General features: G+C 50.9%; 9 protein-coding genes across 9 annotated transcripts; 3 read left to right on the top strand and 6 right to left on the bottom strand.

The window, feature by feature from the left end:
• Window positions 1-22: 22 nt before the first annotated feature.
• An14g00240 (uncharacterized protein) lies at window positions 23-1,155 on the bottom strand (the record flags this gene model as incomplete). Its single annotated transcript, XM_001400616.3, has 3 exons — window positions 23-263; window positions 339-1,012; window positions 1,072-1,155. 3 exons carry the CDS (start codon window positions 1,153-1,155, stop codon window positions 23-25), a joined length of 999 nt encoding a protein of 332 aa, XP_001400653.1.
• A 932-nt stretch (window positions 1,156-2,087) lies between these two features.
• Window positions 2,088-3,047, bottom strand: An14g00230 (uncharacterized protein; the record flags this gene model as incomplete). Its single annotated transcript, XM_001400615.1, has 3 exons — window positions 2,088-2,808; window positions 2,879-2,958; window positions 3,021-3,047. 3 exons carry the CDS (start codon window positions 3,045-3,047, stop codon window positions 2,088-2,090), a joined length of 828 nt encoding a protein of 275 aa, XP_001400652.1.
• A 406-nt stretch (window positions 3,048-3,453) lies between these two features.
• An14g00220 (uncharacterized protein) lies at window positions 3,454-5,242 on the top strand (the record flags this gene model as incomplete). The annotated part of the gene is made up of 4 exons (XM_001400614.3): window positions 3,454-3,486; window positions 3,574-3,690; window positions 3,791-3,977; window positions 4,035-5,242. 4 exons carry the CDS (start codon window positions 3,454-3,456, stop codon window positions 5,240-5,242), a joined length of 1,545 nt encoding a protein of 514 aa, XP_001400651.1.
• Window positions 5,243-5,648: 406 nt separating this feature from the next.
• Window positions 5,649-6,702, top strand: An14g00210 (uncharacterized protein; the record flags this gene model as incomplete). Its single annotated transcript, XM_001400613.3, has 2 exons — window positions 5,649-5,999; window positions 6,100-6,702. The coding sequence occupies 2 exons, from the start codon at window positions 5,649-5,651 to the stop codon at window positions 6,700-6,702; spliced, it is 954 nt and encodes a 317-aa protein (XP_001400650.1).
• Window positions 6,703-7,079: 377 nt separating this feature from the next.
• Window positions 7,080-9,407, bottom strand: An14g00200 (uncharacterized protein; the record flags this gene model as incomplete). The annotated part of the gene is made up of 1 exon (XM_059744010.1): window positions 7,080-9,407. One exon carries the CDS (start codon window positions 9,405-9,407, stop codon window positions 7,080-7,082), a length of 2,328 nt encoding a protein of 775 aa, XP_059602224.1.
• Window positions 9,408-10,038: 631 nt separating this feature from the next.
• Window positions 10,039-12,009, bottom strand: An14g00190 (uncharacterized protein; the record flags this gene model as incomplete). The annotated part of the gene is made up of 4 exons (XM_059744009.1): window positions 10,039-10,075; window positions 10,140-10,232; window positions 10,288-10,310; window positions 10,393-12,009. The coding sequence occupies 4 exons, from the start codon at window positions 12,007-12,009 to the stop codon at window positions 10,039-10,041; spliced, it is 1,770 nt and encodes a 589-aa protein (XP_059602223.1).
• Window positions 12,010-16,256: 4,247 nt separating this feature from the next.
• An14g00180 (uncharacterized protein) lies at window positions 16,257-17,590 on the bottom strand (the record flags this gene model as incomplete). The annotated part of the gene is made up of 3 exons (XM_001400610.3): window positions 16,257-16,515; window positions 16,592-17,267; window positions 17,356-17,590. The coding sequence occupies 3 exons, from the start codon at window positions 17,588-17,590 to the stop codon at window positions 16,257-16,259; spliced, it is 1,170 nt and encodes a 389-aa protein (XP_001400647.1).
• Window positions 17,591-18,757: 1,167 nt separating this feature from the next.
• On the top strand, window positions 18,758-22,489 carry An14g00170 (uncharacterized protein; the record flags this gene model as incomplete). The annotated part of the gene is made up of 6 exons (XM_059744008.1): window positions 18,758-18,896; window positions 18,953-20,793; window positions 20,858-21,790; window positions 21,853-22,016; window positions 22,101-22,336; window positions 22,404-22,489. 6 exons carry the CDS (start codon window positions 18,758-18,760, stop codon window positions 22,487-22,489), a joined length of 3,399 nt encoding a protein of 1,132 aa, XP_059602222.1.
• A 306-nt stretch (window positions 22,490-22,795) lies between these two features.
• On the bottom strand, window positions 22,796-24,812 carry An14g00160 (uncharacterized protein; the record flags this gene model as incomplete). The annotated part of the gene is made up of 3 exons (XM_001400608.3): window positions 22,796-23,851; window positions 23,948-24,508; window positions 24,591-24,812. The coding sequence occupies 3 exons, from the start codon at window positions 24,810-24,812 to the stop codon at window positions 22,796-22,798; spliced, it is 1,839 nt and encodes a 612-aa protein (XP_001400645.1).
• Window positions 24,813-25,224: the final 412 nt, after the last annotated feature.

Genomic DNA, 25,224 nt, shown 5'->3' with positions numbered 1-25,224 from the left:
GATAGATCAATCAGTCAGTCACTTAATTTTCCCGAACAGAGGCGCCACTGGCACGCCACCAGACATCTCCTCCCCATCTCATTAGTCGCTCAACGGCGGCAGTTGGGGTGTCCAGGGCCGGTCGGATATCCAAGTAGAAAACAGGCTCTCCGGTGGGTTCGGGGGGACCAGAATAGTAGTCAATAACATAACGGACTTCCTTAGGGCCGGAAGGCGTCTGTCGCATTACGAACCAATCGTGGCGATCGAAGGGTGGGTTTGACCTACAGTAACAGGCGAATGTTAGTTTAAAATTTTCGAACGGAAGAGAAGAAACAGGAGCTAATGGGAGTACTGACTCGAACTTGGCAGGATACACCCAGCCCAATGCCTGAAGGATCCGTGCCTTGGGCGTAAGCTCTTGCGGGCGACCCTGGAACCGGATGAGTCGCGGCGGAGGAACATCCTGCTTGGGAGCGCTGGACATCTGCTCTTTAAACTCGTCCATCATGATGTTCTCCTCTCCGCGACGGCACTTTTCCCAGCCATCTGCCAGACCCTTGGAAAATATACGCTCCCACCGAACAATCTCCTCCCAAGCGCCCTCATTCAAGAAGTTGTGAACAGCAACCATGGCCTCAACGGCATCCTGCGGGGTATCGGTATAACCCTTGCGCAGCATGGCGTTGTACATCTGCTGAGGGGAAGGATATTCCCAGTTCTCATTCATATCGGATCTCGGGATAGACGAAACTTCTCGCTCCACGGGAAGATCCACGGTCTGGTTGGGCGCCCTTTCCTGGGAGATCGAGGCGAACATGTAGTTGAGAGGGTTTAGCTTTGAAAGAGTAGATCGCGTGTCAGAGCTGGTAGTAGGGTTGGAGGGAGGCTGCGACTCCGGAGACTTGGACTTCGGAGGCACATAGAACGGGGAATCTGTAGACCGGACCGGACAGGCACTGGGAGGCTCGGAGGTGGGTGATGGGGCTGGCATTGCCGGCGTGGTGTTAGATGCGTGCATGGGACATCCTGGCTATAAGCATCCGTCAGATTCCTCGCTCGAAATTGCGTCTAAGTAGCATCTTTACTCACGGGAGGAGAGGCGTCTGAAGATGGCACGGGGTGCGGAGCCGCGGGCGCGGGCTTTGCTTGAGAGTCTGCCCAGAACCAACCCATTATTGATGCGCGATGGAATACAAAGGAATATTAGACAAGAGGACGAGCAAGTTGACGAAAGACCGTCGGACGGAATATGCTAGAGAGAATGTGGAGGCCGTCAGAGAATCTCCAGCAAACGGCGAGGGCGAAAGTGATGATGTATAGCGACGGTATCGACAGTAAGTAATTTCGGCGATACGAAATGATTTTATTTGCAAGCCGGAAAATTGCCGCGCGCCGCCCACGTGATTCCCGACTATCTCCGCCAACGTCCGTAGCCAATCAGGCGTGAGCTGATTGACATCCCTCTGCAGGCCTGAGGCACTAGCAGCAGTTAGAGCAGAAAGTAGTACGGAGTACTTCAGTTGGTACTGTGGAGGCCATCACGCCTGGCAGAGCGATTCTTTCTAAATATCAAGCAGACTTGCCTATGTACAAGTATTCGCACCATCCGGATCCAAACCATTGTTACCATCATGCTCGGGCGGCCTATTAAATAAGAACAGCCGCATGTCCCAAGACACAAAAGGCCGGGAAAGAACAGACAAGGGGAGAGAGCAACAACAAAAAGGTAAGGGAAAGTGATGATGATCTGATGAATGTCTCAAACGCCACATGAAAATCCCCCGACGCCCCCCAGTAGCTGGAAAATCAAATAAGCCCATAAATATCTGCACAAACTCTCCCGGTACTGCCACAAGGAAACTGAAACTGGGGTCTTTAAAAAAAAAAATAGGTCGATGAGAAATAGCACTGATTGAAGGAAAGAAAATAGGGGATAAACACAAAAAAAAAAAAAAAAAAAAAAAAAAAAAAAAAAAAAAAAAAAAAGACAGAACAAGAAAGGAAAATCGTTCGGGGGTGTCTGCAGGTCCGATCAAACGCTTAATTGGGCAATCTGAAATATACAAAAGGAGCGGAAAGCCGAGCCAGCTCGACCTTGTCAGCCATTAGCCTTGAACATCTTTCACTAGCCTGGTCAGAAGTGCATATCCGAATAGGATTGCAAACCCAAGCCAGATCTTGTTGCGGCGGACCCAGCTTTGGCCTGCTTCTCGGGCGACATGGCCGCCTTCCATCACCGCACCGAGTCCCGGGGCGCTACCGTTCGGTCGTCGGCGAAGCGCACTTGTCTCTGGAGAGCATCTGGTCGCACTGGGATCAGGCATGAGCTGGCCAGTGTTGGTGTCGATGCGACTATCCTTCATCCACCTCCAATTCTCTTGGTCGAGCTCTGGCCACTCCGAGCGAAACTTCAGACCGCCGTCTCCAGCTTTCACATTGTTGATACCCTTGGCAGTAGGGGTCACTCCTGGGGTGGCACTGACATGGGAACCGCCACCAGTGGAATTCCACCACCTAGACCGTGCCGCCAGCACTCGTCGCTCTGCCTCCGATGCACTCACGCTTCCGGTGGTCATCTCCTCGCTCGTCATGAAGGAAAGCAAGCCAATGAGGATGGTAGAAACCTCCCATGCGGGATTAAATGACTTCGGATGAAAGTCGCTGATGCTGAGGCATAGCCGAGTTGATGGTTGAAAACGACCGCTAGGAGTGTGCATGCGAATAGCCGGAGGAGCAAACGGGTACTCGGGAGGGAACATTAGGGTACCCCAATACTGGCCATTTTCATACGGCGTGCCCGGAGGTCCCGTAAGGATGTAGTGCCATCTGAATGAAAGGTCAACTTTAGTCGCAAACAAGCGACGCAGGTGGTGATAGTCTGTTGTAAATGACGTACTCGAGTATGTTGGACTCTGACGGATGTGCCACAATGTAAGGCGGGGGATTCTTCTGAATGTTCTGATACTCGCGAGTAAGCTGTTCATCTGTTAGTTATACAATGCAATAAAATGACCGCATTTTGAAAGGGCGCAACGCACGCGCTTGAAAGCCGCTTTTGTCGCCATCTTTTAGTAGTTTGTTCTGGCCTGTTTGCAGTAAATCGGAGAGGGGGGCTAAGTACGGGAGGTCAAAAGAACGAAAGTAGCGAAGGTCAGGGGCGATAAGGGTAGAATTAGTAACAAAGACTGATCTGTTGGGAGCTGGCCCGAAGTTGAAAGGGGTGGACAGGGGCAGATCGCAAGGCGAATGCTATCTGACACCAAGGCGATGGCGGAATGGGAGGGAGGGGAGAAGTGGAAGATCTGGGTCTATAGTTGGTTTAGTTGCGTTGCGGCCTGGCTTGTAAGGAACTCCCCGGAGGCACCTCAAGGAACGGTCACGTGCGAGGGCGGATGGCTTCATCTTCGCCGCTGCGGAAGGGAAAGCAGGAAAGGCAAAAGCAGGTCTCATCTGGCCATTGCCGCCGCAGCAATGTCCTCTCCACTTTCTGCTGATGACGAAGATGTTCGTGATGCGTCCCCTCTTGTTTAACCCTGAGGAATTCCCCCGAGCACTCTGTGCTGACCACAAACGGCGTTCTCCCTCTTCTAGATCTTCGCGCGCCTGCAACAGCGTGCCGATCCGAAAGTGCTGAATGAGCAGCAACAGGCAGTCGATGAGCGCGTTCGTGCTATTTATCAAAAGGCGCAGACTCGTCTTGGTGAATTGGTAAGCTGGCTCCCCTCATAATTGGCTGTGGGCCATGGACATGATCATTACTATACATCGTGCGTCATGATAGCTGACCTATGAGCTTATATAACATCAGCTCGACCAGAACTCGACGTTGCCATGCACTATCTCTTCGGTAGAGGTTCACGGCGCTCGCAACACCCGCCGAGCCTTTCTGGAGCGTATCTTCAACCCCCTCCTAAGCAGTAACCAAGACAGACCCTATACGCTCTCCGAGGCCTTGCGGGAAGTTTCGGCACGTGCGGATAAGCTCAACAGATTCGGTTCGTCCCCTCCCCGATGATAGCTAGCTAAAGACTCGACTCTAATTCCATGTTCAGACATCTTCCAACAACCCGTTTCGGTATACCTGGATCAGTCCGAAGTAGACGGATCGGGTATCCCGAGCATCAAAGTTCATCTCTCGGGCAAAGAAAGGTCCCGCGTGCTGTTGAAGACAGGTACTGATCTTGGAAACGCCGAAGGTTCGGCTTATGGCAACCTCCTGTGGCGTAATGTATTTGGAGGTGCAGAGAATCTCAACCTAAATGCGTCTCTGGGCACCCGAACACGGTCTGCCTATCAAGCTACTTTTGACACCCCAGTCCTCAGTAACCCAGATCTCCGTCTGGAGCTTGGTGGAATTGCCAGTGCCACGCAGAAATCCTGGGCAAGCCACGAGGAAGTGCTCAGAGGAGGATGGTCCAAATTCCGTTGGGCAAATTCTTCCGGTCAGCAACATGAAATCGGCTACAACGGTTTCTGGAGACAAATGACTGGACTTACCGAGAACGCATCCCCTACTGTTCGAGCTGATGCAGGCGACAGTGTCAAGAGCAGCGTGTTCCACAGCTGGAGCAAGGACCGAAGAGATAGCCCGCTTCTTCCCTCTCGTGGTTACTACGCAAAGATGTTCAACGAGCTGGCTGGTTGGGGTCCTCTCAAGGGTGATGTCTCCTTCTGGAAGTCGGAGATTGAAACGCAAGCCGCAGTTCCTATTCCGATCCCTGGCATCAAAGGAGACAGTGGTATCAGTCTGACTACTGGCTTCCGCGCCGGTCTTCTTTACCCTCTTGGACTTGATAGTGATTCCAGACCCCAGCTCTCTCGCACGAACGACCGATTCCTACTTGGAGGCCCTACAGACGTCCGTGGATTCCGTCTCTGCGGTCTTGGTCCCCATGACGGAGCAGATGCTGTCGGTGGTGATTTGTATGCTGCAGGAAGCGCCAATCTTCTGTTCCCACTCCCCAGGGTAGGCGCGGAGAAGCCTCTCCGCCTGCAAGCTTTTGTCAACGGCGGACGGTTGTTGTCCCTCCGCACGGCTGACAAGAATGCACCTACTTCGAGTGCGGAGGTCCAAAATGCCATGGCTTCCACGGTTTCCGAGCTAACCAACGGTCTGCCTAGCATCGCGGCGGGTGTCGGACTTGTCTACGCCCATCCGGTGGCCAGGTTCGAGCTCAACTTCTCCCTACCTCTGGTCCTTCGCAAGGGTGAGGAAGGCCGGAAGGGGCTGCAGTTTGGAATCGGCATCAATTTCCTGTAGAAAATATTCGACACTGTAACAAACTAGATAGAGGAGGGGGGAGGGAGACTGGGGAGAGTCGCTCATATTCTTTTATTTTCTCAAAGGGAGTTCCCATTCCTGTTAGAAGCATGAATCAATTAAGCGTTGATATTCAATGATCATTAGTTCGTTAAATATACAACTGATAACTATATCCCGGTGTGGCTGGTAGCCTTGGGGACTCAGGCAACTAATCTCACCGCCCGCCAGCTGTTCTCTCTGCCTGCAACTCCTCGTCTCCAACTCCATCCTCAACTTCCCAAATCACTGTCTCCTCCCTCTACTCACTCTTCTAGCTAATAGCACGACATTCGGACACACTCACTAAGTTTTACAGTTCCCACTCGTCTCTTTAATCCGACATCGACCCGGAAGCCTGGCCGCAATGGCCCAGTATTACCCCCAGCAGCAGCCTTACGGCGTGCAATCATCGGCGCAAAACCTCCAATTCTACCCTTCATCCTATACCTCCGTCTCGGGCCATACGACCCCGTCACAGGCATCCTACGGCGGGTTTGGTGGTGCGCCTAATTCAGCATCTCAGGCATACCCCGTCGGAGGGGTTGGTGGCGGATATGGCGGCTTCGGGTCCCCTTCTGCAGGTGTCAGTGGAAGGATGGGTGAGCAAGGAGGACTGAGGACTGGATGGCTCGCTGCATTTGGCACGGAGGGCTACGATGGGGAGCCACCACTTCTAGAAGAGCTTGGCGTCAACTTCGAGCATATCCGCACGAAGGTGTGTACATATTGCAAGCCCCCCATCCGCGGTCTAATCAACCAGCTGTATAGCAGGAGCTCTAGTGAAACCCAAGCTTACCATTGCTCCTACCTTATAGACCCTAACTGTGCTCAACCCTTTTGCACGTATCGACCAACACCTCATGGATGACAGCGACCTCTACGGAGCCCTTCTCTACATCGTTCTCTATGGAACTTTCCTGCTGCTCTCCGGAAAGGTTTTCTACGGCTACATTTACGGCGTCGCAGTTTTCGGAACCGTAGCTTTACATCTCATTCTCAGTCTGATGTCTCCCGCCCTCGATACGGCCCCCGTCCCCAACGCCGCAGATCCCGCCAATTACTCTCCCCATCACAAACCCACGATGTCGGACGCCTCCGCTGCCGGCCACTTCTCCGCTACCTTGACCTTCCCTCGTTCCGCTAGCGTGCTGGGATACTGTTTCCTCCCGCTAGTGCTGACCAGCTTAGTGGGGATTCTGATCCCCATGGACACTCTGTTCGGATACTTGTTGACTACCGCCGCCGTGGGGTGGTGCACGTACAGCTCCTCGGGAATGTTCTGTGCTGTGGCGCGCATGCGTGGAATGAGGGGTCTGGTCGCATATCCGCTGGCATTGTTTTATGTGGTCTTTGGGATCATGGGTATCTTTTCGTCTCGGGGTAGTGGGACTTTGGCTGCTAAGACGGGCGCGGCGTGATACAGATTATACATGCAAGCATGCTCAGACGATATCTGATTGAAATCATGACAACGAATCATTAAGCTCTCTCTTTCTTCTATACATATACTTAATCACGAGACACGGACTGTTCCTTAACTGCGTAGATATATAACTCTATATTCAGATATCCATGGAAGGAGTCTCGATATAATACTAAATCTCGCGGACTTTTTGACTGCCGTTCCGTGTGTAATATCTTCAGCCACAAGTGTGTAGCAGGCCTCACTAGACTTATCCTGACATTACTAGCAATTCGCCTTCAACACGTGAGAAACTACACAGTGCATAAACAGTATCGTTGCCTAGCTGGCTGACAATATGCATGGTATTTGACAATATTAACGATTATCTATCTACCGTTGAAAAGATTCCGTGCCTTCCCCTTGCGCAGGCGCCCAATTTTCCAACCACTCTCGCGCCTTGTCTAAATTTCCCGCCGTGGTTTCAACGGCGGAAACGCACCATGGCAATGCATAGGTCTTGCCGTCAGCTACTGCGCCTTCAGTTGAAAGCATTTCTGCAGCGATGCGGCGTTGCTGGCCTGTCTGATCCGTGCAAAGGTAAAACGGAGCGGTGTTCGGTGCATTTCCTCGAAGATTGACGGCGTCAAGCAAAGGCCGCACTGCGGCTAGAATAGCTGCCGCGCCCAACGGGGCAGACGCACCAGATGTGGAAGATGGTCTAGCTTGTTTGCCCGTTTTGCAATATTCGTTTTGACACCATGGTTTGCCGCAGCCGCTCATCATCTGAGAGAGGTAGCGGCGCTCGATGCGCCGCCGGAGTGCTTTGCCTTCGGGATCGTAGGTGTCTACGTACAGTGGTCCAAAGCAGATGCTGCATAGACCGAGGTTGACTGCAGTTTGAGTACCGCGTCCATCAAGCGTCCGTCCGCAATTTTGATTTAAGCATATGCGAGGAGTGGGTCGAGACAGACGTTCTAGATCATGATGGCGAAGGTGCATTTTCATGTCGCGGAGACGGATGATTTTGTCACAGAGGTGGCATTCAGTTGTCCGGCCACCGTCCACCAATTCATGTGGTGTGAGGCCGGAGACTAAAACGTCCGGATCGTCCATTTCGGGGTCTGATTCACTCTTTTGAGGGACCACAAGATGACAAAATTGGCACAGAATGGGTTTTGCCGGACAGACAGTTGTGCGGTGTTGAGCGAGACGTGAGAGGTCCTCCGCCTCGAATCCACAGCCACTACAGGAGCGCTTGCTGTGGAAAAAGTGATTATGTCGATTCTTTTCGGCGTCACCGGTGCCATAAGCCGAGTCATGAGGACAATGCCAATGTGTCTGCCATTCCGGAGACCGTTTCTGGAACACGTTCTGGCACTGGGGGCAGAGAATGTTGTTTCGAAGGCAAAAGTTCTCATGTAGCATCAATGTCCGCTCAGGTACCCATTGACGACAATTCTTACACTGCACATCACCCGGTTCACGACTTTCTGGCTCGCTGTCTGCAGCGTTCTCAGCTTGTGCGGGTGACGAGCCCACATGGACCTGTAGGCTATACGGCAGCGCCGAAAGTCCATTTCCTGAACTGTCGGTGGAAGTGGGGGCATGGACCGATATATACAGCAACTCAGCGCCTTCCATATCCACATTCGTCGGTTGGATCCTAATCCGTTTAGTCGGTCGATTTGAGAGGTCACCGAAAACATGCTCATCCTCCCGCGGTCGGTTCCTCTGGCGAGCAGAAAGGGGACTGGCAAAAAGACACAGATCTACATCGTCGGCACCCTTGACAGACAGTTCCAGTGCATTCGAAGGATCCCATTTAAGGACCTCGTAGTCGACATAGTCCCCAAGCGCAACCTGACCACTTACTACCTGACCGAGTCGCAGCTCACCTCCCACGGATGTGCCTGCCCTATTCGCAGAGACACGGGAAGATTTCTCCAACCGTTTCTCTAACGTCTCTCTGGCTTGGTCCTCTGTCAAGGCGACAATATCAACTTCCAGATCCGTATCCACAACGCAGATGCCATTGCCATGGGGCTCAACTTTGTCAACCAAGAACTGAAACGACTGATTGCGGCCCCCTGCAACGGTGAGGACCTCTCCAGAGGTTAAGGTGGTGTAATTGTCCCGCAGCTGTTGTTCGAGCAAAGCTTTCCAATTTCCCGGGTCGTACCCGGCTTCTAGAGGGCGCAGGCGGACATAAGTACCTTTCGGTAACTGTTGCGCATGGACCGTGACCGTGGTCGGCGCGGCTGGCGCATTGTCTGTCACATCACCATCATTACCATCACCGCCGTGTGGTGACGGTTGTCGCGTACCATCAATGCCAAGGGCCCCACGTAAAAATGTGCTAAGGCCGATCTCGTTCTCTGGCGCAGAAAACTCGCGGACACCAGCATATACCACCCGGTCGTTCTGAGGGTTCACGATGCGGAACGTAAGCGGATGGGGCAATTGCTGCTGGCGATCCACCGCCCGTTCGCGCGCTTGGGACTCGGCGGCGAAGGTGTGCGGATTAAAGGGATCGAAAGTGTTGGTGTATGGGCGTGCTGGGCCTGACGAAGTTACCTCTTGAAGCGGGGCAGCCGCGAGAAGCTGCTCGAGCGCGGATGGTGGCAGTATGATCTTATCGCCGGAAAGCTTGGGGATTTGCTGGGCTGGAGCAACGGTCAACTGCGATGACCAGCGCAAGGAACCTTGGTTCCCCGTCATGATATCCGAAGCGGGAGGGAAAGAGGTATGTGAGGAAGCAAAGGGGGAGAGAGTGTGGAGGGGAGAGTGGAGACGAGGGCAGTAGCGGAGACCATCATGGGACAAGAATCAGAGATTAAGAATGATGGTGGGTGGGGGGCGATGGATGATGGAAAGAATGCATGCATCCATCCATCCATTGCGGCTCATCTGAGGTTGCGAAACACCGCGTGCCTTCTGGAATCCCAGCCGCCGATTTGTCATCTAACTTCAGTCGGTCTAACGTTACTGACCACGTTCTCTACTACTACTGTCTTTTAGCATTTTAAGATTATTATTTTCCCCTCCTATTGCCTTTTAGGGCCGGCCTACAGCTCTTTCATGCTAGGTACACTCGAACTATGGCTGAATCATACGCGCTGCAGTGGTATTCTGAGTGGCGAGAAAAGCACGCCTGCTAATATAGTACCAGAAAAAGATAGAGACGAGATTGTGAACCGTAACGAAGAAAATCTCAATATAGCAAGATGCGAGCAGGCCGAGAGAGGCCGAATATACTTCCCTTAGATGTTTGATGGAGTCCATTATTACGTGTCTTCTCCAGACTAGCTCATGGGAGCCTCGACTCGCACAGGATGTCAATACAGTTCTCTCACCCGATTCCGGGTACTGGCATTGCACCAATCGCACTGTGAGAATGCCACCAAGGTCAATATGAGTGCAAAAGGGGTTCGGATGACTCAAAAAACATACCATCGTCGACGAACAGCCCTCATTATGCTCAACACAATATTCACCACGGCAGCTTTGGCACGTTCGCTGGCATTCCGTCTTGCACTGAGCACACTGCACGAACTGTCAGAATGTGGCGGCAAACATAACTGTAGTCTAATTGACTTACCGTGGGACCGCATTCCCAGCAGTCTTTGCTTACACCACGGCTGAATTGCTGTTCGATTCAGTCAGACATATTCTCTACATCATACGGTGCCTCTCAGATACGAACCTCACGATCTTCGGACTGTTCAGTACTACTAGGACTGCTCTGCGGATTTCTGAACGCTGTCTGATGCGGTGAAAGATTGTTCCGTACACGTTCTGGATGAGGCAGGCAATCCTCACAGAACCATTTATTGCAACGATGGCACCACCGGTCTGTCAAGCAATCCGTGCAGCGAGCGATTAGACTGGGCTGTTCGTCCGGAATCAGCACCGGCCGTTTTGCCTTGACTGCCGAGGAAGAGTGGAGCGGTGGCGGCGTGAGCAGGGGAAGGTTTTCATCCGGAGACTGACCCCAGAAGGTTGGGCCTTCGGGTGAGGTGTGGCAGCCATCGCACCCCCGGGGCCCTAGTGCAACAGTTGCCAGTTTTGGTTCAAGCGGTGGCCGGCCCTCCGGCTGAGATACACCCTGGCCTTCCGGCATGGGAGGGGAAAGATCAACGTCATGACGAGGACCACGGCACAGAACAGCGTCAAAGGCAATGATACCTTCACACTGCTTGATTGTCTCTGCCCAGCCATCCTCAATGCTCTGCTTGAAGAGCTGCCCGGACGGATGATACCATGCATCCTGTTGTTGTGTGGCAATTTCAGCAAGTTCAGTAGTTGCAGACTCGTTTTCCGAACCTGGAGTAATGCAAGACGATTGGCTGCCGCATCTCGAGCTCCACCAGTCGCGGTATCTGCTGCGGACTACCGCACGAGACTGATGAAGAGGAGTAAAGTGATAGATGCCTTTGACACGGGGTGTGCCCTTGGGGCGCGAAGGCCGCACCGCATGGGTCAGCACCTGCATTAGTTTTCGCTCATTGAGATGGCGGCACTCCCTTATGGATAGAATATTAACGTTGAAGCGATCTGTGAGGATGATTTCCGCAACCAATCCCGCTGGAACGGACAGTCCATCTAGAACCAATGTGCGCACGTCCTGCAGGAGCGACTGCCTTTGGAGACTAGCGAAGATGCTCCTCAAAGGCGCAGAATAAAACTCATCCTCGACCACGGAGTCTTCCGCTCGCTCACCACTCCATGCTTGTTCAACTGAGTCAGATGTGCTGCCTGGTTTCGCGCCACGGCATTGAGTCAGATCAAGGTGGCGGAAAATGTAGGGGGTGTCCACTATCGATGACCGAACCTGGCGGGAAGTGGATGCTAGAGCCAACAATGAGGGGGTTGACAGATATGGGGCCATATGGTCGAGGATTAGACTGTTGGATAAGACATCTGCCAAAGTAGCGCGCTTCGGCGCAACAGGCTGGACAGGCTGAAGGTGTTGCTTAGACGCGGTCTTTACATGATCATCATCCTCATCGTCCGCTTGTACTTCGCGGACTGCCGGGACAAGCCCCAGCTCCTTGGGGGTCAATCGGCTCGCGCCATAGAAGAAGTCCGGCGCACGGTCAATGAGATTTTGACGATATGCTGCCACAGCGCCCAAAGCGAGCTCATCCCGCTTCGTAAATAAAGATGATGCCGTGGGCTGGATCTCATGGAGCGCCGCTCTAGCCTTGGCTAGTTCTGTCTCCAGAAGATCGATGGTCGATTGAAGGATAATGGGCATGGCTTTGGTACTACCGGGATCGATTGCGGTGACTAAAGTGGACCATAACTCACCGCTGGACATACTAGGGGGTTATACAGAGGCTCTGGGCGTTAAAAGAAGCGTCACGGGGGCCAGCGAAAGGAAGAGTGGCAATGCGACAAGTATGAGATCACCGGACTAGCAGACGACGATCAGGAAGTAGTTCGAGCGCAACCTGAACCACTCAGGCCAGCTGGTTGGGTAGTTGGGCAGGGTGGCTAATAATAGGATCTAGAAGTGCTATATAATGTCTGGATGTATATAGTACTTCGCTCTCCTTTGACGGGCTGGTCGGGCCGATTTTGCGCAGGAATGTCAAGCTGTGTGCTGCATCACGACAGGTTGAAGTATGAGTGTCTCCGTTACTAGCTCGCGGATATTGAAACAAGCACGAACAACGAATCATTACCTACCCAGTAAACCACGGAAGTTGACTGAAAGATCGTGTCCGTGGGACCCCCTATTGGGTGGAAGGACCAGCAGACAGGAGGGCTTCCAGGGGAGGAGAGATGGCTTCTAGAATGTCGATGGAATTGGGGAGGTGGGTGCCTTTTTGAGCTTATTTTCAAATACGAGGGAGGGTGGGAAGATAAAGAGCCGTAGATGGGGGCATACGAGCCTGGTGGCAAGAAGGTTTGGAGATAAAAGGAAACCTCGACAACAATAGTAGCTGGGGATGAGGCAGTTAAATAATATTTTTATATAGCAGGAAAAAGAAAAAAGAAAAGTAAAGGGAACAACACAGACGGCAATGGAGAGAGAGCCAAAAGAAGGAAGCCGGTGTGGAAACCCAAGAGGATAGGGCAGACTAAATTCATGCAACCACTTGAAACGGACAACGAGCAAAAAGGCGAGAGGATGGCAAGATCCTCACCTCAGCAATGACCTACCTGGGGGTTACCATGCGAGCCGAGCCAGTGATCTACTTCGGATGGGCCTGGAAGAATGGATAGATAGATGGGAGCTGCAGGTTGTACTCGGTACTCCGGACAGATCATCAGACGGGCCAAGCATTCATCCAATCCGCCAGGGTGGGTCGCAGGTTGGGGGTGAGAAGGGGGGGGGAGGCGGAAGGCAAAGGCAAAGAAGAAGAAGAAGAAGAAGCAGCCAGAGAACACTTAGCCATTAGCCAGACCATGCATGACTCCAGACGGACCGAAAGGATAGGCCCACACCTGTTCTCCCCCCGGAGGGAAGGGGGGGGGGGGGGGAAAGAAAAGTTGGGAAATTGGGAGAGAATGGGAACAGCTAGATTATGCATTAGCCAGTCATCAAGTTACTACTGTACCACTCTGTAGTACTACTAGTACTACTATCTACTATCTAAGAAGGGGGGTGTAGCATCGGTGTGATTGGGGGTTTTGAAAGGACCATCTTATCCGGATGGAGAATGCATCTTGCCTCCTGTCCAGCCAAGCCCTCTTTTCCTCCGAATATCAGTTTGATTAAGAAAAAGAGGACTAGGGAGGAGGAAGTCCAAGTCGGATAATGTACAACTAGATAGATACTCTACTAACGCATAGTAGACCAGTTCTCTTCGAAGGCAACGGAAAATGAAAGCCGAAAAGCATACAATAACAAGGCGAATGGCATAAAACGGATCGCTCTTCTTATTGGAAGAGATAACAGAGAAATTAAGTAAGGTAATGAATAATAATATTAGATCAGAAATAGAATAGCTAAGACAGGGCTCTAAATTTTAGGCTAGATGATGATCTGGCAAAGAATAAAAGAACCTGCAAATGCATGGATGCCGAGGCCGTCCTGGGAGAATGTTTGAGCTGCCTTTCCCAGCTGGGTTGAACTCCGTGGGGAGACGGGGTAGGAATTTTGGGGCAGATGGAAATTAATTTCTCCTGAAGTCTTGTCTTATCTGAATCACCATAGAGGTCAAAGTAACTAGTTATTTTACTTTGACCGCTTGGTATTATTTTACTACCAAGTAGAAGCACTATAGTGAAAAGAAGAACCGGGGGGAAGAAAGAGTATCATGAACTAGTACTAAAGGTATACATATTACATACTGTGTAGAAGAATTTGGGAAAGTACAGCGACCTGTGTCTTCTCTCTCATCCAATAGTAGAAATCCTCCCCGCTTTCCCCCAGGAGTTCCATTTCCCATTGCATCTCCCCGTTTCTCGTACGAGACTGTCTACTATGGAGGTTTTAGAGAAAAATCGGGGGAAAATAAAATAAAACTAAAACTAAAACTAAAATTCAGAAAATTGGAGATCAACTGTTACAAAGTTGTCCATAAGCATTCAAAAAGGAAAGGGGAAACAAAAAGGAAAAAGAAGGTGATCCACCTTCTGGGCAGGTCATCAGATCTGGGCTGCCCCACTTGAGCCGAGACCCTGAGCATTTCCCATTCAACAAAACAATACTATCTTCTAGTTACGGAGTACTCCCAACTTAACAGGGGTTATTTTACTGTACGAAGTAGTAAGAATTCAACGCAAAAGTCGATTACTAAGACAATGACCCGCTGGTCACGCGCACGTCAAAGTTCTTCCTCTCGACGCGTCAACCGGAGATCAACCGGCCAGTCGGGATTCTGGAAAGCCGCTATGAAGCCTATCAATACTCCGTACCTGAGTTTTCGGACTTTGTGCTCCGGACTTCCAAACGATGCTAGGGATGGAATAGTATGAGTATCGGGTACTATGATGGGCACTGCTTCAACGCCGAGCGAGCCTATACATGGGACATATCTATTTACATCATCCGCAGTCACCCCCCCAAGTATATGGTATGGCGAGGTTCCTTAAAAAAAAGCATGTCCTAAATGTTGGATAGGCGGTGACTTGCTCAGGCTCATTTGCTTTCTCCGCATGGATGCTGCTATCTATCCACTGCCAGCACAAGCAACAAAAAGGGCATGTCATGCCATCTTATCTATCCAGTAGTATGGCCTGACCCAAACTACCCCAGACGTCATCCTGTAGGCCCCAGAGTCACAGAAAGGGGCAATTTTGCCTTTCATACTAATTAGTCACGCGGAGCTTGGAGGTGAGATGTGGTAAACTGGCGAAACCTTCCTAGCCTTTGCAGCTGCACACCGTACATGCCGAGTTAAGTTTATGAGGGCCTATTTCATGTACAGGGTAATTTGATTATACGTGTCTTTTACGACTTTTACTATATCCGCCTATCCCCTCGCAGTCAAACTTCCTCCCCTGCGGACCCTACTTATTCCAGGTCCCTCTTGGCGGCTTGGCTGTCGCCGAATCCATGTTGCCCATCCCTCTGCCAAGCCTGATGTTGCACAGAATTCCTGGCGATGGACAGACAGAGTAGACTTCGGCATGGTACATAATAGTACATAAGTAAACTACGAGTACGTAGTGGATTCTTGGCGGTTAGTTGAGCTCACTTCCTGCCCCATCTAGTCGGTCACTGCAGCGCACAGTACTAGTACTCACTAGCTGATCTGTACTTCCCTCACAAGCCCAAAGAAACTCTTGCTATCACAAAAGAGGTAGGTAAACAGCCATACTGCACGTATCTTGATGACATACCACTAAAACCTCACCCTCCTCCCCTTTGATCTGCTTTGAAGAAGCACGGCTAGGCATTTATCCTAATAGAAGTTCCCTTTCCACACGGCATACGTCATACAAGCATCCGGGCATAAGGGAGGCGAGTGTAGCACATCTCACCGGGTTAGGCAAGGTATTGGGCATGAATGAGATCCATGATATGATGATTGGTGCACCATGTAGTTCGTCCTTTCATCTGCCAATAGGCAATGTCAGACTTAAGACCAACTAGATACTGTAATCACGTAGCAAAGTATCGTCTGAGTACTACAAAGTAGGCCATGCCAGTCTCTATTGGAAGGGGATGACGAGATGATCATCCCTTAAGAATCCAATGGAAGATACACTTCAATTGTTTGCTACGCCTTACCCTTCCGGAGTCTTGATGATTGTCCTCGCAAGCCGAGGGCCCAATCCAACCAACTATTCAGTCTCAGGGTGTAGATACACAATTCGCAAAATCCTATGCCTAGTATAGCCGAATCTGGGAGTTATCCTTTGCGTCCACCCAACTGCCAACAAACCCTCGATTACGATACTGTATGCGAACAGGAAGGCTCATCTTAGACCTCAACGTCACACACAAACAGACCTGTCCTTCAACAGGGATACTGAGAAAGATTAAGTATGGGTGTCATGATCGGCAAACATATGTGGCGACGTCGCCGAGGCGGCCATCAGAGGACATCGAAACTAAACGCCATAGTTCTTGCTGTAGTAACCTGGTACTATTCACACGCAAACTCATCTTTACTTGAAAAGCTTAGAGACCGCGACTTCTTTGTCGTCGTGCTTGTTGAGGATCTTGGCGGTGGCTAGGTCGAAATCCTCTTGCGTAACGTGTACTCGCCGCTCTCGCAGAGCGTACATGCCTGCTTCCGTGCACACACCCTTCAGCTCAGCTCCAGAACATCCGTTCATCTTCTCCGCAATCTTCGTTAGGTTGATGCCTCGCGTCAAGTTCATTGACCGCGAGTGGATTCGCAGAATATCGGCACGAGCCTCCACCCTGAAAGAAGGAAATTGATCAGTAAAACGTAACATAAGCTTCACCCGATAAGAGCCAAGTCACAAGGGATACTCACGACGGCGGAGGGAACTCAATCTTCCGGTCAATCCGGCCAGGACGTAACAAGGCCGGGTCCAGGATGTCAAGCCGGTTGGTGGCCATGATGATCTTGATGTTCTTGGTAGGTTCAAATCCGTCCAGTTGATTGAGGAGCTCAAGCATCGTCCGTTGTACCTCTGAATCACCCGAACCCGCCGAGTCTATGCGGCTGGATCCAATGCTATCAATCTCATCCATGAATATGATACTCGGAGCATGTTCTCGAGCCATTACGAATAGCTCGCGAACCATGCGGCTACCTTCACCGATGTATTTTTGCACCAATTCCGATCCGCTCACTCTGATGAACCGACAATCGGTGTGATGGGCTACCGCTCGGGCAAGCAGGGTTTTGCCGGTTCCTGGCGGTCCGTAGAGGAGTACTCCCTTCGGTTGTGCGATACCAAGCGACTCGAACAACTCCGGATGTTTTAAACCAAGCTCGATGACTTCCTTGATCTCCTTGATCTGCTGGTCAAGTCCACCGATCATGTCATACGTGCTGTCAGGCACTTTCTCGACCATCATTAGCGACACCAGCGGGTCAACCGACGAGGGTAGCATCTTCTCCAACTTATAGGAATCCGAGAGTAAAGCGACTCGCTTTCCTACAGTGAGCTTGCTGATATCAACGCCATCCGCAATGTCCACCACTGTAGCGTCGCAAGAGAAGTTAGTAAGGGACGCACGGAGTTGAGCAAGCAAAGACTCGAGCTAAGCAAATCTGCAGAGGGGGTTTACCATATTTGCCCTCGGGATGCACTTTGACGAGGACTTTCTTGGTGCTCATCACTTTGACTACCTCCCCGACATAGGAACCAGGCTGTTGAAGCAAGCCGAGTTCTTCCCGAAGTAACCGCACCCTCGAATTATAGTCATTGCGCTGTGCTTCCAGTCTCCGTAAGACAGCCTGACCCTGGATGATTTCGAGCTTCATGCTCTCAATCTTATTGCGATAATAGTTGTCGAGCGCCATGATGGACAGCCAGGAATGACGCTCCTTGATACGGCCACAGCGAGACGTGAAACACGAAAGACTGGACGTCGGCGATGTATTTAGTATGGAGCGATCCCAGGAGCAGATAGGGTCCTTTTTATCGAATCAGAGAAAGAGAAAGAAGATAGTCGAAGAGTGAGGAACAGGGAAGGTGATGAGAGGAGTGGTGATGGCAGTTGGGTCGAGAGAGCTCTTGCGGGATAGGTACCGCAGTTAGCTGTTAGTTTAGGTAGGTAGGTGAGGTAACCCGAAGTAACTAACTAGGTTACTAGCTGATATCAGCAGAGCGCTTCGAAGAGACACCAGCCACAAGGCCTGTGGCTAGCTCCGCAAGTCATGTGATGTAATACTATCTGGTTACCTAGTAGGGTGGGTAAGCCACTCCACCAGAACTGTTAAAAAGATCACACTGCAACCACTCCCAATACCCATGTTGACAACATTAACGCTAAAGTTAGCTCATCCGATAGTAAAGAACAGCGGCACAACAGTGTGAAGCAAGCGATAGAGAGTGTGTCGCTTAGGCAGATACTATGGGAAAACCATATCTCGTATGAAAAATGTATTGTACGTAACGGGGGGGTACACGCATTACGTAGCTGGTCAGCGCTGTGGTACGCAGTAGATACACATCCACATGTTCTCCAGTCAAATGCTAATCAGCTTCAGCCCTCAGCCTACCCAGGCCAATCTCTCGGCATCCATCTTCGAATAGTATTGCTCGACTCGTCTTTGAAATTGTGCAATCCTTCTTGGTCGCGTCTGTGACCTGCATGTCCACGGTCTCAGCTGACTGCGGGGATGCGAGTGAGACCTTATCTCATGATCTAACTAACTAGCTAGCTGCTTTTCTCATTTCGCGCCTGCTTCTCTACCCTCTCGCTTTCTGTCCGCCCCGGATTGTTTTTCTTGAGCTTACTTCAACATGTAACTTAGTTGTTTTTGGTTCATGTTGTAAAAAGAAAGATATCTCCGTTTCTGTTTCAAGTGCAGGCCACTCTCTTTTACTAGTGCTTCTCGAACTATCCTTTTCCTGGCATCCCCCAGCCTCCCTGTTTTCCCAAGATCATCACAAAGACGGTCAAAGGGGCTGGAAAAAAAAAAAAAATTGCTAAGAAATTTGAGCCCGAAACAAACTGACCAACCATGTCAAACAACGAGGAAAGGGAGGATCAGGGTCCTTCTCATCCCATCGATCCCGTCGAATCGTCAAACGTCGATAACGAGGATATGTCGTCTGCCGCTCGCCGTCAGAGGAATGCGACACAATCCAGACGGAACTATGGTACGCTTGCTTGCTTCTTGACTCCTCTTGATCAATATGACTGACTCCTTCTGTAGGTACTCTAGATTCTCCCGCAAGGATGGACCTTGATCCCCGTCTGGAAGAAAGCCAGCCAGAAAGCTCGAGTCGCATGCCTACCTCTCAGTCGACTTCCACCCCACCGCTGCAGTCGGACAGACCGAGGAAACCATCTGTAACACGGCGTATGTCTTCCAAGCGACAGGTACCTCACAAGGGGCAGGAATTTTCTACGGAGGATGATGTACAGGAAGTAGAGGAGGATATAGCTCTGCAACACGCGTCCAATCCCCAGTCATCGCCTAGGATACGTCCCTTGAGGAAACAGAGCTCGACTCTGCGACGAAGAATTAATGCCCGCATGAACAGCCCATTAATTCAACCGGAAACCGAAAATGAAAGCGAAGAAGGGATCGGCCTGCCCGATCCGGGCGCGGAAATAGAGCCTTCTGCTGAACAGTCGGAGAGTGGGAGCCCTGATAGTAACGATAACAATGAAGAAGATGAAGCAGAGACTAGTGATGCCGAAAGCTTCACGCTGAAGGATCGCCAGCAGGCCATCAACGAAACTCACCCTTTTGGAATAAGGCTCTGGAAACCTGCATTGTACAAAAAGAGCCGCTCGGTAGAAAAGACCGCCGAAGGCGATATTCATTCGTCGCCCGGTGGTCGCGTGGGCAACTTGTTGTTCTTAACTAACCTTTTGTGGACAGTTTTTTTTGGCTGGTGGTTAGCCCTGGCTGCGCTTACAGGTGCTATCGCTTGTTTCGTCTTCGCATATTCACCCAGTGCACTAGAATATGGGAGGGTCTTCTCGGGGCTTTCTTGGTACTTGATTTATCCGTTTGGCTCCTTCGTCCGTCTGGACACGGACGAAAATTACGCAGAAGAAGATGAGGGTGAAGGCCGCAGCATTAGTGAGTACGAACAGTGGCAGAATGGCGACTTAGAGCATGGCCGGCTGTTCTTCGGACCTCGACGCAACCGGTCACTGGTCGGGAGAAGACGAAACAGTATCGACTCGGCCAGCGAACAAGATAGTCTTCTAGGGCGAACGCAAAGGGGCAGCCCTCGAGAGAGTCCCCTCAGCCATCCTAAGCGGCGTCTATTCGGTCGTGGCGAATGGACGCTTGGCCGCGTCGTATTCTTCGTCTTTTTCTACTTTCTCGTAGGGCCTCTAATGCTTCTAGTCTCGCTGCTTTGTTGGCTATTGGTCTTCTGGATCCCCATGGGACGTGTGACCATTATCCTTTTTGATCACCTTCGTCGTCACCCCTTGGCTCTGTCGTACCATTCCGACACCACCTACACCAGACTCAGTCCCGGATCCTCCTCATCCGTCCTGCTATGCACTTATCGCGCAGCGGGATTGAGGTACTGGAAGTATACTGTCGGCGGGACGAATATTTTCTTGATCAACCTTCTTGGTGTCGTATTATTTGTCATTTTTGACTACTTTCTTCTCAGTGAGACACTGGGCCTCCAATCTGCCATCACGCACCCAGGTCTTATATTCACGCTTGCGCTTGTCTCCATCATTCCTTTGGCCTATTTCATTGGACAAGCCGTTGCATCGATTTCCGCTCAATCCTCCATGGGCATGGGTGCAGCTGTGAATGCCTTCTTCTCGACCGTAGTTGAAGTCTATCTTTACTGTGTTGCTTTAACCGAAGGAAAGGGGCAACTTGTTGAGGGCAGCATTATCGGTAGCATCTTTGCAGGAATCCTATTTCTTCCGGGGCTTTCCATGTGCTTTGGCGCTATCAAGCGCAAGACCCAGCGGTTCAATGTGAAGTCTGCGGGTGTCACGTCGACAATGCTGATGTTTGCAGTTATTGCTGCATTCGGGCCTACACTCTTTTACCAGATATATGGTAGCGTAAGTGACACCGTCTTCTGCGTGATTGTTCATCTAGCACTTTTGCTGACAGCCTGGAATTTAGCATGAGCTCAACTGCCGCTTGTGCGTTACCACTGTAGGAACCGAGGACAGTGATTGTCGTCGCTGTTACTTCTCTCAAACACCGGCGGTGAATGACAGTTTTTTCCGAAAGGCAGTCCAGCCATATTCGTGGTTTGCTGCAATATTCTTGTTCCTGTCCTATGTCATTGGATTATGGTTCACGCTGAGAACCCACGCTGCTCTCATCTGGGCCACGGAAGTAGAGGAGAAGAAGGCTGTAGCTCTCGCGAACGAGCAAGCTGCCTACGAAGCTAGACACGGTGATTTCCCTCACATTCCGGCTGGGAGCACTGGTGGCTCTATCACCAAGGGCTCTGTTCGGGATTCTCAATTGTACAAGCGCATACTGGGGCAGTCTCTGAAGCAGGTCGGTCTGTCTGATAATCCCAATGATCATAACGCTCAATCCGATTCTACCTCCTCTTTGCAAGGAAAGAGCACAACGCCATACCTTGTCCCCCCTCGGACGGAAGGCGACGATAGCAATCCCAGGCTGAGAAAATTCACTGGTCTGTCCAATGAAGACAATGAGGATCTTGTGCGTCAGGTGACAGAGGTTGCTGCAACGGCTGCTGCTGTTGCCGCTCGAGATGCGGCCCGAACAAGGAAGCCCGTGGCCCAGCAAGCAAGCACGCGTCAAGCGACTAAAAGCCCCGCCGATCAAGTGAAAACCTTACTTGAGGAAAGCGAGGATATCGGATTGGAGCCTGGCCATACTAGCGGCGGTCATGACGCACCTAACTGGAGTAAAACGAGAAGTTCCATAATACTTCTGGGAGCTACTATTCTTTATGCTGTCATCGCAGAAATCCTCGTGAATACGGTCGATGTGGTCTTGGAAAGTGTCGATATCGATGAAAAGTTCCTTGGAATCACGCTCTTTGCCTTGGTCCCCAACACAACAGAGTTTCTGGTATGTAGTCCTGAATAATCGCTGTCAGCATGATCGAATTAACTCATTATCTTGGCTCACAGAACGCTATTTCGTTTGCTATGAACGGCAATATCGCGCTGTCCATGGAGATCGGTTCAGCCTACGCTCTTCAGGTTTGCCTTTTGCAGATCCCTGCTTTAGTTCTATTTAGCGCTCTCTATGCCCGCGTCATCGATCCTTCTGAGCTGCTAAGCCACACATTCAAGTATGTTTGATCCTGCCCTACTTTTTGTTCCTTAAAGCCAATCTGTAACGCAAGAAACCTTGCTAACAAACCTTTTCCTTACAGCCTTATCTTCCCTCAGTGGGACATGGTATCCGTGATCCTTTGTGTCTTCTTGCTCTCCTACGTGCACGGCGAAGGAAAAAGCAACTATTTCAAGGGCTCTATCCTCGTCCTTACGTACCTCGTGGTTGTGATCGGATTCTATCTCTCTGGTTACAGCAACTTGGAGACTATGGGTGTCGATCGTTTCGATACGCTGGCCCTTGGCTCGAGTCCAGTCGAGAAGTATTACACTATCGGTAGGTCCAGGAGTGGGAGGGCTTTTTGAGTATAGCTCAATTCGTGTGTCTGCCTGTCAACTTCTAGGTGAGGGCTCGAAATCTGTCCACCCGAAGGTTGAAGCAGACAATTTCGCTGAGGGATATGCGTGCATTACTGGTCCCGCGTTTTAGACTCTGACAAGATTGCCCAAGATTGTTTAACATTTGCGTGCTGATTGGGGCTTTTCGAACATGTATATCTGCCACATTATTGAAGTTGTATAATTAGACCTCCATTACCTGTTACTCATAGTCTGTTCCCATATCCTGCGTAATATCTTGTGGTAGATGCGTGTAAGTTGTACGGCTACTTATGCACGCTAGCTAGTAACATTGTCCGAAAGTCCTGTCATAATCCCCCTGTCCTCCTTCAGTAAAAAGGAGAGAGTGAACATAATTGCCGCAACGCGAAGGAAAATTTTGAGTGGAGAAAGAGAGTTAAGACGTCCACGAGGCCACGGCTTGATCTACGAGGGCTCGGTACTCCTGCTGCTTGTAACATTGCTCTAAGAAGACCTTGTATTTGGCGTTAAGCAAGGCCTTCTCCGTCTCATCCGTAGTTGGGACGACCTTTTTTCCCGGCTTGCTCATGCGGTCCATAATAGACCACAGATCTTCTGTCTTGCCTTCTGCGTCAGCACTAGCGGCTTTGGCACCCAGCATGGCTGCACCATGGCAGACAGCAGCATGAATATAACGAGGGATAAGCACGGGCATGTCACAAGCAGATGCTATTAGCTTTACCAGAATGTCATTTTGGCACTGAGAGCCCGACATGAAAATGGAGGTGATGCGATGACCTGCTTTGTTCATTGTCTCCACAATTTGCCTGGTTTGTAGCGCGATAAATTCGAGGGTGGCATAGTAATGAACAGCGAGCCCATCCACAGACTTGTCACTCGTGATCCCAATCATAGAACCTGTCATTCCAGGATCTGCAATGGGGGAACGGTTGCCCCAAAGATCACCGTAGAAGAAAACATGTCGGCCCAGATAAGAGATACTAGGAGCCTTCTGGTCATGAGCCAGTTCCTTCAGATGCTCGTTTAGATATTCATATATATTGGCGTTGTACGACTCAGCGATCGAGAGTGCCTGATTGAACGCGGGGTGAGTCTCGATAACATGCTTGAGCAGCTCCCCGGTTGCGGATTGGCCGCCCTCGGCCATCCAATATCCCGGCTGGATAGTATCGCGGTAAGGCCCCCAGACACCAGGGACAAATATAGGATCTGGGGACATCGCAAGATGGCAGGTTGATGTTCCAGCGACAGCGGCCAAGCGAGAGAATGCCTGTGCCTTATCGTTCTTGGCGATGTCAGAGCTCAGCTGTTCCGACTCGAGATCGACCTTAGCGCCGACTGTGCCAATCCAGCCTGCATAGGCATCGATGACGCCGCTGCCGATTGCAATCCCCGGGGGCAGACCCAGCTCAGAGGCAGCCTTCTCACACAATGTGCCGACCAGTTCACCAGCGCTAAGATAATCGCCATTCTGGAGCATCAGTTAGACGTCAAACTCATTGTCAGGTAGGGTGTGGAAAAGGGGTAACACGTGTGATTGATAGGATCATCAAAGAAAAAGGCTCACCACCCCGTCGACACCGCCCATTCGCTTGAAGTTATCCTCCGACAGGTCCTCCAGACCAATTTCGTTCAGAAAGTCTTCCTGCCAACCTTTTACACTGCCGTCAACACCTACAGGAACATATCCCTGCTTGCAGACTACACTACAGAAGCTCCTCTGCTCGGCGCCAGTGGCAATGTAAGTCAGGGCGTCAGCCAGGTCGAAGAATTTGCACTGATCAAAGAGCTCCTTTGGCATATTGTTTTTCAGCCACAGGACTTTGGGAATCTCCATCTCGATGGACATCTTTCCGCCTACATAGCGGAGCAGATTGTGGTTCGTAGCATTAATTCTTTCGGTTTCGTCCACTGGGCGATGATCGAGCCAGAGGATCACATTGCGGTCCGAGTTGAAGTTGGGACCCGTCACGGATATCGGTTCGTTCGTAACGTTAGAAAAAACCGACAACGAGCATGTCGCATCGAACCCAATGCCCCTCACGGTCTCTGGATCAATGTTGTGTTGGCTGATTGCGCGCTGAACAGCTACACAGATGCATCGCCAGATATCGTTCGTAGATTGTTCCTGGATGACAGGGAGTCAATCGGAGGCCACACAAAGCCTTACGATAGTGACAGGGCAAGAAAACTTGAGCATGAACACGTACATAATATCCTTGTTGAGGTTGCCAAAGACCAATGTTCTCAGAGGCTAGGCCGACAATATCGCCTTTGCTATCGATTATACAAGCGCGGGCACTGCCAGTCCCAACATCAATTCCAATGTAGTGGTCTACGCGGACCTGTATCTCATCCCGCGTATCTATCGACGCCTGCCTAGAACCCTGCCGAGAGGGTCGTCGATAAGGCATCTGGGGTATAGAAGCCATGGAGTTGGAATAGGGAAGGCAAGAGACACTATGATCGAACCGAAAAGGTCTATTTCTGTACGATAATGGGGCACGAATCTAAGCACGGCAATTGTAAAGAGGTGGGCGAAAGAAAAGAAGGAGAGGCGGGGGGGATGATTTGTGCGAATGATGGGTATTGCAGCCAATTGATTGCTTACGACTCAGACGTGGACTTGCAGCTGACTGACTTTGTGAGGCGCCTGCGGGACGAAAGAAATGATTGATGGGTTGACAAAAATGATAGACGTGCAATTGGAGAACAGGGAGGGACAAAGGGGGTAATCAGGAGAGGTTAAATGATCGATGGGACGCACCGATTCAGGCTCCAATTTATCATCTGGTGGTGGGGAAGGAAGAACATACACAGAATTGATAGCATACTAGTTATATA

The sequence above is a fragment of the Aspergillus niger genome (assembly GCF_000002855.4).
Source record: "Aspergillus niger supercontig An14".
In the NCBI taxonomy this organism is placed as follows: Eukaryota; Fungi; Ascomycota; class Eurotiomycetes; order Eurotiales; family Aspergillaceae; genus Aspergillus; species Aspergillus niger.
The sequence above is the reverse complement of the archived record's forward strand: the minus strand, read 5'-3'. Positions and strand labels throughout refer to the sequence as shown.